This window comes from Mirounga leonina, unplaced genomic scaffold (genome assembly GCF_011800145.1).
Source record: "Mirounga leonina isolate KUSES-001 unplaced genomic scaffold, KU_Mleo_1.0 Mir_173, whole genome shotgun sequence".
Lineage (NCBI taxonomy): Eukaryota > Metazoa > Chordata > Mammalia > Carnivora > Phocidae > Mirounga > Mirounga leonina.
Window position 1 is genome coordinate 63,656,503 of NW_023270447.1, and position 13,528 is coordinate 63,670,030.

At 39.7% G+C, this 13,528-nt stretch overlaps 1 protein-coding gene across 6 annotated transcripts in view; it reads left to right on the plus strand.

The window, feature by feature from the left end:
• The window catches only part of TRIT1 (tRNA isopentenyltransferase 1), a 42,859-nt gene that overhangs the window by 11,224 nt on the left and 18,107 nt on the right, over positions 1-13,528 (plus strand). For 2 of the 6 annotated variants that reach the window (XR_004681704.1, XM_035018939.1), the window contains exon 2: positions 12,777-12,917. Coding sequence is in view for 5 of the 6 variants with exons in the window: in XM_035018939.1 (XP_034874830.1) it covers positions 12,777-12,917 (141 nt within the window). In the remaining variant the exon portion in view is untranslated. Of the gene's footprint in view, positions 1-5,097; positions 5,256-7,828; positions 8,723-12,601; positions 12,695-12,776; positions 12,918-13,528 lie in introns of those variants that run through there. The other 4 variants (XM_035018943.1, XM_035018942.1, XM_035018941.1 and 1 more) reach the window with 4 other exon arrangements.

The following is a 13,528-nucleotide window of genomic DNA, read 5'->3' on the forward strand; positions in this document are numbered from 1 at the left end:
GTTTTACACAGTTATTGAGTAAGCTCCTTTTTTTCCCTTCCACTGTCCTTCAGTGAGGTTATGCTATACATTTGTAATACAGGTAGATTCATTTGTTGCAGTCTGCATTCTATCCTGGGTTCCCCAGACATTCTGGTTATTTATTTTTTTTTTTTTTAAAGATTTTATTATTTATTTGAGAGAGAGCATGAGAGGGAAGAGGGTCAGAGGGAGAAGCAGACTCCCCGCTGAGCAGGGAGCCCGATGCGGGACTCGATCCAGGGACTCCAGGATCATGACCTGAGCCGAAGGCAGTTGCTTAACCAACTGAGCCACCCAGGCGCCCACATTCTGGTTATTTTTTTAAGAATTGTATACAGTAAAGTATATTCTTTGTTGAGTACAGTTTTATTGGTTTTGACAAATATAGTCAGGTATCCACCTTTACAGTACCATCCTGAACAGTTCCATCACTCTAAAAATTGCCTTGCATGGCCTCTGTAGTCAGCTCTTCTACCTACCTCAACTTTCAACAACCACTGATTTGTTTTCTATCCCCATGGTTTTGCCTTTTCCACAGTGTAATGTACTTGGAGTCATACAATATGCAGCCTAAGTGACTTTTTCCCTTAGCAGAATACATTTTATTATTTATTATTATTTTTAAAGATTTTATTTATTTATTTGACACAGAGAGAGAGCACAAGCCGGGGGAGCCGCAGGAAGAGGGAGAGGGAGAAGCAGGCTCCCTGCTGAGCAAGGAGCCTGATGCAGGACTCATCCCAGGACCCTGGGATCATGACCTGAGCCAAAGGCAGATGCCCAACCAACTGAGCCACCCAGGCGCCCTGCAGAGTACATTTTAAATTTTCTCCCATGTTGTTGCATGAGTCCGTTACTCTTTATTGCTGAGTGTCATTCCATTGTATGAATGTACCCTAGTATGTCCATTCACCTTTGAGAGGACATCTGGGTTTCCAGTTTTTAGCACTTACTTGGTGCTATTATAGACATTCGTGTGCCAGTGGTTTAACTTTAAAAATTATAAAGTTTTTTCCAAAATGGCTATGCCATTTTGCATTCCAACCAGCAGTGAATAAGAATTTCTGTTCTTCTGTATTCTCTCCAGGATTTGTTTTTGTTTTTGTTTTTTAATTTTAGCAATTCTAATTGGTGTGTACTGGTATCTCATGGTGGTCAATTTACATTTCCCTAAAGGCTAATGATGTTGAGCATCTTTTCATATGCTTATTTGCCATCTGTGTATCTAAAGTGTCTGTCAGATCTTTTGGGGGTCTGTTTGTCTTACTGACTTTTAAGAGTTCTTTATATATCCTGGGTACAAATCCTTTATCAGATATGTTATTTGCAAATATTTTCTCCTGCTTTGTGGCTTAGTTTTTCATTTTCTTCACAATGTCTTTCACAGAACAGAAGTCTTAAATTTTTCATAAAGTCCAGTTTATCTCTTTTTAAATGGATTGTATCTTTGATTTCCTATCCTAAAATTGCCAAACCCAAAGTGATGCAGATTTTCTCACCATTTTTTTAAAGACGTTTTATTTAAAAAAGAAAAGTTTTCTAGTTTTGCATTTTACATTTAGGTCTGTGAGCTATTTTGAAAAAAATTTTGTATAAAGTGTGGGATATTATGGATGTCCAGTTGTGCCAGCACTGTTTTTGAAAGGCTATGCTTTCTCCATTAAATTGCCTTTGTATTTTTGTCAAAAGCCAGTTTATATTTGTGCAGGTCTATTTCTGGGCTGCATTCTGTTCCATTGATCTATGTGTCTATTCTTTTGCCAATATTGCATTGTCTTGATTACTGTGGCTTTATAATAAGTCTTGAAATTGGGTAGTGTAAGCTCTCCAACTTTCTACTTTGTTGTTTTTAATCTCTGTGTAGTCTATTTTATAGGTGTATCGTAATTAGCTAGGTTTCTACCGAAGGACATTTAGAGGGTTGTTTTTTGCTATAATAAATGATGCTGAGATGAACATCTTCACACATACATCTTTTTGGATTGTGTGATTCTCTCTTTAGGATAAATTCCGAGAATGGGAATACTGGATGAGAAGATGCACACATTATCTTTTTTCCCCCCTTCTTCCAATTTTCTAAGATTATTAGAGGTTATACTTACATTATTTTTCTTATTGACGTGAAATTCACGTAACATCAGCCATTTTATTTTATTTATTTATTTTTTTTAAGATTTTATTTATTTATTTGATTGAGAGCGAGCACAAGTAGGCAGAGTGGCAGACAGAGGGAGAGGAGAAGCAGGCTCCCTGTTGAGCAGAGAGCCCCATGCGGGGCTGATCCCAGGACCCTGGGATCATGACCTGAGCCGAAGATGCTTAACTGACTGAGCCATCTAGGTGCCCCAACATCAGCCATTTTATTTATTTATTTTTTTAAAGATTTTATTTATTTATTTGACAGAGAGAGAGAGAGTGCACAAGCAGGAGGAGTGGCAGGCAGAGGCAGAGGGAGAAGCAGGCTCCCTGCAGAGCAGGGGGAGCCTGATGTGGGACTCGATCCCAGGACCCTGGGATCATGACCTGAGCTGAAGGCAGACGCTTAACCAACTGAGCCACCCAGGCACCCAACATCAGCCATTTTAAAGTGAATGATTCAGGGCACCTGGGTGGCTCAGTTGGTTAAGCGACTGCCTTCGGCTCAGGTCATGATCCTGGAGTCCCTGCATCGAGTCCCGCATCCGGCTCCCTGCTCGGCAGGGAGTCTGCTTCTCCCTCTGACCCTCCCCCCTCTCATGTGCTCTCTCTCATTCTCTCTCTCTCAAATAAATAAATAAAATCTTAGAAAAAAAAATAAAGTGAATGATTCAGGGGCATCTGGCTGATTTAATCAGAACATGTGACTCTTGATCTCAGGGTTATAAGTTAGAGCCCCATGTTGGGTGTAGAGATTACTTAAAAATAAAACGATTCAGTGTCATTTAGTATATTCATGGTGGTGTACAGCCACCACCTCTGTCTAGTTCCAAAATATTTCCACCACCCCCAAAAAAAACCCCATACCCATTAAGCATCTATTCTGCATTTCCCTAAGCAGTTACTCGCCCCACCCCCAAGCCCCTGGCAATCACATCTGCTTTCTGTCTCTAGAGATTTTACCTATTCTGGATATTTCCTATAAATGGGATCATATAATCTGTGACCTTTGTGTCTGGCTTCTCTCACTTATACTTGTAGCATGTGTTGATACTTTATTCCTTTTTATGGTTGAATAATTTTTCATTGTATGAATAGATCACATTTGTCCCATCTGTTGATGGGCATTAGTACTTTAGGCTGTTATGAATAGTGTTGCTGTGAACATGTACACACTTGTTTTCACTTATTTTGGGTATATATGTAGGAGTAGAATTTCTGGGCCATATGATAATTCTGTGTCTAACTTTTTGAGGAATGCCAAACTGGTTTACTTAATGGCTAAACTATTTTAGATTCCCACCAGCAATGTATAAGGATACCAGTTTCTCTACCTCTTCTCCAATATGTTATCCCCCCCCCCTTTTTTTTAATATAGCTATCCCACTGGGTGTAAAAGTGGTATCACTTTGTAGTTTTTTTTTTTTTTTTAAGATTTTATTTATTTATTTGACAGAGAGAGACAGCGAGAGAGGGAACACAAGCAGGAGAAGTGGGAGAGGGAGAAGCAGGCTTCCCGCTGAGCAGGGAGCCTGATGTGGGGCTCGATCTCAGGACCCTGGGATCATGACCTGAGCCGAAGGCAGACGCTTAACGACTGAGCCACCCAGGCGCCCCAATATCAAGCACTTATATAGTGCTTACCATTTGCCTACCACTATTCTAAATATTTTACTTATATTAAATCTGATCTTCAGAATAACCCAGTGAGGAGTGTAGGTGCTATTATTATCCCCATTTTATAGATTAGGAAACCTGAGGCAAAGAAAAATTAGATACTTAAATAATCTGCAACATACGAAGTTGGGTAGTAGAGCCAGAATTTGAACCTAGGCATTCTGGCTCCATTTTACTCTACTGCCTCTCCCTAACTTAGACATAGACCTCCAAATAATACATACTCTATCATAGGGATCTTAAAATAAAATCACTGAAACCCTCAAAAGTGGGCCAATCTTGAGGCTGTAAAGGTGACACAGAGAGGAACTTTATTATTATTTTAAAAGATTTTATTTATTTGACAGAGAGAGACACAGCGAGAGAGGGAACACAAGCAGGGGGAGGATCAGAGGGAGAAGCAGGCTTCCCACGGAGCAAGGATCCCGATGAGGGACTTGATCCCAGGACCCTGGGATCATGACCTGAGCTGAAGGCAGACGCTTAACGACTGAGCCACCCAGGTGCCCCCCAGAGAGGAACTTTATTATTAATTTTATTTTTTCAAAAGTCCCCTTTTGTTTCTGTCCCAGCATTATAGTCACATGACATTGTCTTTGTGTGTATTTTTAGCTTTCTATCATATTTACTCTTCAGAACCGTGAAGGGGTTCAGTGTATGGAAGCGGTCTTCTCAGTTTCTGAAATTTAATTTCACCTTAGTAAGAATTCATTACTTCAAGCAAACAAACAGACCAAAGTCAAATGGGAATAAAAATTCTACTGGTAAGAGGCAGCAGAAACAACTTGTTATAGGCAGAGCATCCAGGCTTTAGTTGTGTCTCTGCTTCCAGTCAATTATATGTCCAGGGAAGCTCTCTGAGCCTCCATATTCTCAAGTATAAAATTTCAGGTGATCGGACTGGGTGCATGATCTCTGAATTTCCTTATGTCCATGCTTCGCCAGGGCTTGCAGGTGGACCTCAAAGCAGCCATGGTAGAGGCTCTCCATTGCAGTTTCTCATGCTTTAACTTAAAAGTACGTGCCAATTTTGCATTCTCTGCCCTTATCTGTCTGTATTTATTTGGATGTAAAAATGTTTCAAATTCTTTTTACCATTTAGTAAGATTGATGCCCTCGAAGAATGCATAGTATACTTGTTATATATGCACCTCTCAGTTTGAGAAGCATGGCCTTCTATTAAGATTCTAGTCCTCTTTCCTTTTTTTTTTTTTTTTTTTTTTAAGATTTTAAGTAATCTTCACACCGTACGTGGGGCTTGAACTTACAACCCCGAGATCAAGAGTCGCATGCTCCACCAACTGAGCCAGCCAGGCACACCCCCCTTTTCTCTTAAATAGGGATAGCCATTGGAAGAAAAGTCATGATCTGCACTACAATCTCTAAGCCGCTCCTCTCATCAGGCTGACTGAATGCATCAGGTACAGGTTCTCTTGCTTTCTGAGCATCTTAATCTGTCTGATTTAGTCAGCATGTCTGCAGTTGAACTTCTGCCAAACAAAGCTAAAAGGAGTAGTTGCCTGCCATGATGCTCCTGCAACTAACTCATTCTTTCTTAATAAAGTGTAAAATTTTTAAAAAGTCATCCTTTTATTAAGAAAGAAAAATTAGGCAAGAGATTGACCTTTTCCCTACTTTTCCACATCTCTTCAGTTGAATAATCAAATACAAATTGAAATTCCTTTAATCAAAAAGGAAAATCAGCTTTCTGCTAATTGCCAACATCCTTTAAAAAAATAATTTTTCCTTTTACCCTTCTATGCCAAGATTCTTTTTTTCTGAAGTTTGGACTATTAGAATTAAAGGTGTTAGAAATGAGGAACTTGAGGTTCCAGGAAAGAAATCTGACTTCCCAAAGTCACAGAGCTGATTTGCATAGAACGGAGATTAGGAACATGGTGGGAAAGAACAATATGAAGTCAGAAGACATGGATTCAAAGTTTGCCTCTGCCACTAACTTGCTGTGTGACTTTGGGCAGGTTACCTAACATATCTAAGTTTTCATTTCCTCATTGGTAAAATGGAGGCCAACATAACTTCATAGGGTATGAAATTTTTAACATAGGATTTAGCACTCTACCTCAGGCACAGAGTATTTATTGAGTAAACTCCATGTATCATTAGGTACTGTGTTAGGTGTTGGGGCTAGGGATAAAATACCCAATTTCTTCCCTTGGAACTTAGAGTCTAATGGAGATAGAACTTACTGTATGTGACTTTAAAATATTTCTGTGATAAAGGTAAATGCAGGGTACTGTGGGGGCACAGAGGAGAAGCACACATGGGGTAGGAATGAGGAGTGATCTCAAGGCAGGCTTTCATCAGGAGGTGATGCTAAAGAGTTTGGGGCTGGATGAGATCAGATTTTCATTTTAGAAAGCTCCCCGGCTGCAGCGTGGACATAAATTGGAGGGGTTATACTGTAAAGGTAGGAAGATCAATGAGGAAGCTGATGGAATGAACAGTCTAGTTGGGAAATCATGAAGCCTTTAGTTGGTGTAATGACAGTGAAGTGACGATGGTGAGCTTTGAGATCATTTTAGGAACTAGTATGGATAAAAGTTGAGAGATTGGAAATGTGGGGAGAGAGAGGGATACAGAGATACTAGGATCACTTCAAGGTTTTTGGTTTGATTATCTCATGGTTCACTCAAGTATAGCTGGAAAGATAAGGAGTTCAATTTTGGACATCGCAGATTACAGGTATCTGGAGTGATGATGATGCTGATAAGGATGATAGCTAACATTTATTGACTGCTTCCTATAGGGCAGGCCCTATTCCATATGCTTTGCATGTATCATTTAATTCTCACCATAACCCTTTGAGGTGGGTTTAAGATGACCCTCACTTTTATAAATAAGAAATCTGAGGCACAGAGAAGTTAAATAACTTGCCCAAGGTTACATAGCTAATAAGTAGTGGAGCCAGCACTTAAATCCAGGCAACCTGGCTCCAGAGTCTTTACTGTTCACAACTTCACTATATTAAATGCCTCTCATTGATGATGAAAATGTCCAGTAGGCAGTTAAATATACAGGTCTGGCATCAATATAGAACTAGATTGTAGATATGGATTTTGGGAGTTAGCACAAAAATGGTTATAGAAGCCATGAGTGTCAGACAGTTCATAGTATAGAAATGCCAGGTAGATACCATAGAGATGGACATTTCTCAATATTGTTGCCATGACAGATATTGCTAATACATCAGTGGTTGGCTTTAGTAGGGAAACTGAGGAAGGGCCAGTGAGATAGGAAGAAAAACTAGAGAGATTGCTGCCATTGAAACTCCAAAGGAGAATGAATTACAGAGAGAGACGAGTAGTATGAGATATTGGTTTTTCCATTAAACATGTTTTGAAAGCTTAGTAGAAAAGTGTTAATATTTGGCAGTCAGGGTTCATTAGTGATCTCAGAGAGTGAGCTATCCATAGAGCAATGGGTAGCAGCCAGCAGAGAAGGTAGGTGATTGTATTGATTCATAAGCCGTAATTGTGGTTTTCAAAGCAGATGTAATCCATAGAGGCAAGGAAGTGATTGAAGGACTTCAGTATCTAATTTGGATTGGGAAGGAAATGAAGTCAAAAGGGGGAAGGAAAGAAAACAAACAAGTTGGGGGGGGCAGCTTTTCCTCATGCTTGTAGACAGCAGTGTTGGGCAATCATAGCCAACCTGCACTCAGACAGAGCTCCATGATCTGCCCAGTGCCCAGGATCTTGGTGATTAACACATTCAGTAGGACCACCCTCCAGCATGACAACCATAAAGTGATGGAGCCTTACGTGAGTGGATCCTTAGCGGTACACTTAAAGATTTGGGGGAGTTTCTCCAAGGTAGAATTTCTTTGGATTAAGGTTTCTCAACCTCAGGACTGTTGACATTTTTGGGCCAGATAATTTTTTGTTGTGTGTGTGTATGTGGTGGTGGTGGTGGGGGGGAGTTGTCCTTGCATCGTAGGATGTTTAGCAGCATCCCTGACCTCCACCCACTAGATACCAGCAGCACCTCCACCCTTGCAATTGTGACAGCCAAAAATGTTTCTAGACATTGCCAAATGTCCCCTGGTGGACAGTTCACTTCTGGTTGATAACACAGCTCTAGATTCTGCTGTTGATAACCACAGCTCTAGATTTACTGTTGTAAATTTCACTCACTTTGATTAGCGCCTCTGAGCACTTTAGCTCTGTTGGTTTGGAGAGTTCGGGTTATTTCAGTTTTGTGACCTTTTCCCAAAACCTTTTCAGTCTGGAAATAAACTCTCAATAGAGGTGAGACAGAAGCATATTTCCTTCTAGTACCCAGTTAAATACCTAGAACATTAAATGTTTAGTGCTTATGAGATTTAAAGAAGATAGTTACAGTCAAACTTTATTATCTCTCAGAAACTTTTATATCATTTATCTCTTTATAGTACAGTTATTTGTATCTGTGTCTCTTGCTAGCCTGGACTCCTAGAGGACAGGGACCCTTTATTAATCTTTGAATGCCTAACATCTTGCAGAGTACCTGGCACATAGTAGACTCTCAGTAAATGTTTGCTGAGGTAAGTCAGTCATGTTGATAATTCTAAGTAGGTTAAACCTGTAATTTTTCAGAGTATTTCAGTTGTCAGACCTCACAAAGAGGTCAGAGTTCCCTTACTATTGACAAAATCTGATTTGTGCAGAGAGAAGCATTTTATCCAGTCATTTCTGTGTACACAGATCACAGGTGTCCTCTGGGAGAATAGGAAATGGAACAGAGTGACATGCTGCCTCTAGAAGATAAAACAGATCTTTTAAGCTCTTCCTACCACCCAGGGCTGACCATTTTATAAGTGGAGTCACACTGAAACTATAATCGAAGCTGGAAAATATAAGGCAATCAGCTGCAAACCTAACTTACTCTGGTAGGATGATATTTTCTGGGCAGGTAATAAAATAAGCCCAGTTGTGGGATTTACAATATAAATACCTGTATGGACCAAATGTGACATTTACAGAATTGATTGGTTTCTAAATTTGTTTAGATATTTATCCTTAGTGCAAATGTGTAAAATGTATTGTATTTTTACTTTTTGGCTGGGTGGTATGATTTTAATTGATAAATAATGTATATCATAAAATGCGTAATTCATGGGGCTCCTTGCTGGCTTAATTCATGGAATGTACGACTCTTGTTCTTGGGGATATAGGTTCAAGCCCCATGTTGGGTGTAGAGATTACTTAAAAATAAAATCTAAAAAAATCCATAATTCATAACTGTACAGTTCAGTAAGTTATCAAAAAAGTGAAAATACCTGTGTAATCAAAACTCAGTTCAAGGAATAGAACATTACCAGTTCCTCTCAATAATTTTGAAAGTTATGATATGATCCAGCAATTCCACTTCTGGGTATATATTGAAAAGAATTGCAAAATTCAAGGGATGCCTGGGTGGCTCAGTCCATTGAGCGTCTGCCTTCTGCTCAGGTCATGATCCCAGCAACTTGGAATCGAGTCCAGCATCGGGCTCCCGGCTCAGGTGGGCAATCTGCTTCTCCCTCTCCCTCTCCTGCTCCCCCTGCTCATGTGTTCTTTCTCCCTCTCAAATAAATAAATAAAACCTCTTAAAAATTTTAAAAAGAAAAAGAATTGAAAAATTCAACAAATTTTTGAAAATTTCATTTCATTGCTAATATTCACTGGTTTCTCATTGTATCAAAAGTCTGTGATCCAAGTCTTTTGTTATGGTAAACCATACATGGTAAAATATACATGACATAAAATTTACTATTTTACCATACATTAAGCACATTCACATTGTTCTGCAGCAGTCATTACCCTCCATCTCCAGAACTTTTTTCATCTTCCCAAACTGGAATTCTGTACGTTTTATACTAATTCCCCATTCTTCTCTGCCCCAGCCCCTGGCAACCACCATTCTACTTTCTGTCTTTGAATTTGACTACTTTAGTTATGTTAGTAGAATCATACAATATTTGTCTTTTTGTTACTGGGTTATTTCACTTAGCATGATATCTTCAAGGTTCTTCTATAGTATGTGTCAGAATTTCCTTCCTTTTTAAGGCTGAATAATATTCCATTATATGTATACAGCACATTTTGTTTATCCATTCGTTCATGATGGATATGGATTGCTTCCACCTTTTGGCTTCTGTGAATAATGCTGCTATAAACATGGGTGTATAAGTATCTGTTCAACTCCCTGCTTTCAGTTCTTTTGGGTATGTACCCAGAAGTGGAGTTGCTGGATCATATGGTAATTCTCTCTCTCTCTGTCTCTATATATGTATGTATATATATATAAATTATTTATTCGTGAGAGACAGAGAGAGAGGCAGAGGCAGAAGGAGAAGCAGGTTCCCCGCGGAGCAGGGAGCCTGACGCGGGACTCCATCCAAGGACCCCGGGACCACGACCCAAGCCGAAGGCAGATGCTCAACTGACTGGGCCACCCAGGCGCCCCTATTTTTTATATTTTTATGGGGCTTGAACTCACAACCTTGATATCAAGAGTCACATGCTCTACAGACTGAGCCCACCAGGCACCCCACTATTTTTTGTGTTTTGATGAATCATCATACTGTTTTCACTCCATAGCTGTGTCATTTTATATTCCCACCAACAATGCACGGGGGTTCTAATGTCTCTACATCTGCACCAACATTTATTATTTTCTGCTTTTTGACAGTAGACATCTTAGTGGGTGTGAAGTGCATCCAAATTTTCTAAAAGAAACTTTTTGTTAGGGAGATTTCCCAACATATAAAAAAATAAGAGCGAATGCCAGTTGAACTGCTGTGTGTCTCACCTCACTTCAGTAGTTAGGAACACTTGGCCAATCTTAGTTCAGTTAGTCTGACCTTCCTACCCCATTATTGGAACATGAATCCCAGTCTTCATATACTTTTTTTTCCTATTGTTTGTTTTTTTTTTTTAAGATTTTATTTATTTATTTGACAGAGAGAGACACAGCGAGAGAGGGAACACAAGCAGGGGGAGTGGGAGAGGGAGAAGCAGGCTCCCCGCAGAGCAGGGAGCCCGATGCAGGACTCGATCCCAGGACCCTGGGATCATGACCTGAGCTGAAGGCAGTCGCTTAACCAACTGAGCCACCCAGGTGCCCCTTTTCCCTATTGTTAAAAGCAGAAAATAAACATAAAAAAAATTTTTTTTTAAAGATTTTATTTATGTATTTGACAGAGAGAGACACAGCGAGAGAGGGAACACAAGCAGGGGGAGTGAGAGAGGGAGAAGCAGGCTTCCTGACAAGCAGGGAGCCCGATGTGGGGCTCGATCCCGGGACCCTGGGATCATGACCTGAGCTGAAGGCAGACACTTAACCAACTGAGCCATCCAGGCGCCCAGAACACACAATTACTAACTCCTTTCCCTCCTTTAGTTTTCTTAATTTGTGCAGAAGACTGCCGTGTGCAGTATATGCTTCGGCACTTTATAATGTCAGAAGGACATCTTGTTCAAGATACACAAAAAAGAACACCCTATGATTTAAGATTCCATCAGTATTCAGGTGTGAGAATGCAAGTCTGTTGTCAGGTACAGATTAAATGAGTTAAAGGCAGAGCTGGTTCTTTCCCTATGGCTCTTTATATTTCTTTGTACTTATTTTACTAATTAACAATTTTCTTTTACTTGAAGATAGCTTATATGCTTGTTGGGTAAATAACCTCAGTAGTTAAGAGCACAGAAGCTTCAGAGTGATAATGACACTAAACTTATTTCCCGTTCTCCTTGCCTTGTGATACTAGTAGTGGTCGTAATATAGGTAGTTATGTAATGACCCTGTATAGCATATGCAGTGTGTTAGGCAAAAACCAAGTGCCTTGCATGTACTAACTCACTTAATCCACACAACAACCCCATGAGATAGATACTATTATCCTCATTTTACTGATTAGGGATTGAGGCAGAGAGAGGTTAGTAACTGACTACTCCATAAGTACAAATAACTGGTAAGCAGCAGAGCTAGGAATTGATCTGAGGCAGCCTGGCGCCAGTGTCCTTCCTCCCAACCATTATACTATACTGTACTTAATCGACACTCATGTAAGTAAAGGGAAATGTGAGATAAAAAATGCTTTTAACATCTTTGTGGGCTCTATGGAACTTATTATTTGTTCATTCAGTGTTCCCTGTAGAATCAGTGATTACAGAGAGAACATTTAATCTCAAAGCATTCATCCCTGTTTTCAAACTAGTATTTTCAGATCTGTTCTCCATCTGAGACCTTGCATTTAGAAAAAGTACATTTGAACTTTTTAGTTGAATTGGCAGATCAAGAGCTTACAGACAGGATATTGCCTTTTAGTATTTAGACTGTATGTGCTGACCCCCTGAAGCAGTAATTTGGTTAGATCACAATGTTTCCATTAGAGTACAGCAGTATTAGGGGTTCTAACTTCAAAGTGTATACGTGTGTGTTTTATATGTATCTTTGTAAATAGGCCACTTCTCTACAAATGGAACCAAGATTCTAAAAATCTTTCAGAGCCATTTAAATCCAAGAAATATCTAAGCATTTGAAGTAGAACTCTGAGCAATGCAAAATGTTACCTTTCTGGAGACTTGTGATAAGTAAAACAACCTGCCCATTTTTAAATGCTTAAAGAACCTAAAGAACCTCCAGTTAATTTTGCAGAATTAGTTCTCACTTGGGCATTGATTTACATACACTTTTTATCTTGAAGTCTAAGCTAATAGCCATTATTTGATAAGAAAGCCAGTGTTCTGTTTTCTTCTACTTCCTTTGTCTTATGTTTTGGTAGGTCTGCTGTGCTCTGAACACATATGCTTAGAACACATCTACTCTAAAAAAAAAGAAGAAGAAGAAGAAGAACACATCTATTCTGGTGCTTTGGGTCAGTCACATGTTTGGCTGGAGGGCAAGTGTGCCTTTTATGGAGGCAGGTGACTTTCTCATGTTAATTTTCTTTCCCCTAGGTTTATGAAGGCCTGGACATCATCACCAACAAGGTTTCTGCCCAAGAGCAGAGAATATGCCAGCACCACATGATCAGCTTTGTGGATCCTCTCGTGACAAATTACACAGTTGTGGACTTCAGGAACAAGGCAACTGCTCTGATATCCTTAGGAAAGACAGCAACTAGGCTTGGTGGGTATAAGGCAGTCCAAGCCAAGAAAGAAGTTTTTGTTTCATTGACAATTTCTTCTAAGCAAGGGCACCCAAGACTTAACAACCAATAGGTAGCACCCCCATCAGAACTATATGGATCAAAAGATATAGTGCCCTTGCTTCTCAGAGTCTTGTCAGACTGCAGCATCAGCCATCCCTTGGGCACTTACTAGAAATGCTGAATTTGGGCCTCACTCAAGAACTAATGAATCAGAATCTACATTTCACAAGAGTCCCAGGTGATTCATATGCATATTAAAATTTGAGAAGCTGTTTTAGTGGAGAGAACACTGATTTAGGAACTAGAAAATCTGTGTTCTAGTCCCAGAACTGCCTCTTTGGACCAAGTGAATTTTATTGGGTAGAGCATTACCCAACTCAGTTTCAGTTTCCCACCCTTTAAATGGGGATACAAAATCAATTTATAAATACGGAGTTAGAGTTAGAATTTAATAGGGATTGTTGGGTGAGGGAGGACTGCAAAAAAAATTTTTTTTCTGTGATCAGCGATCTTTGATTGATTAAGTAGGCTCTACGCCCAGCATGGAGCCCAACATGG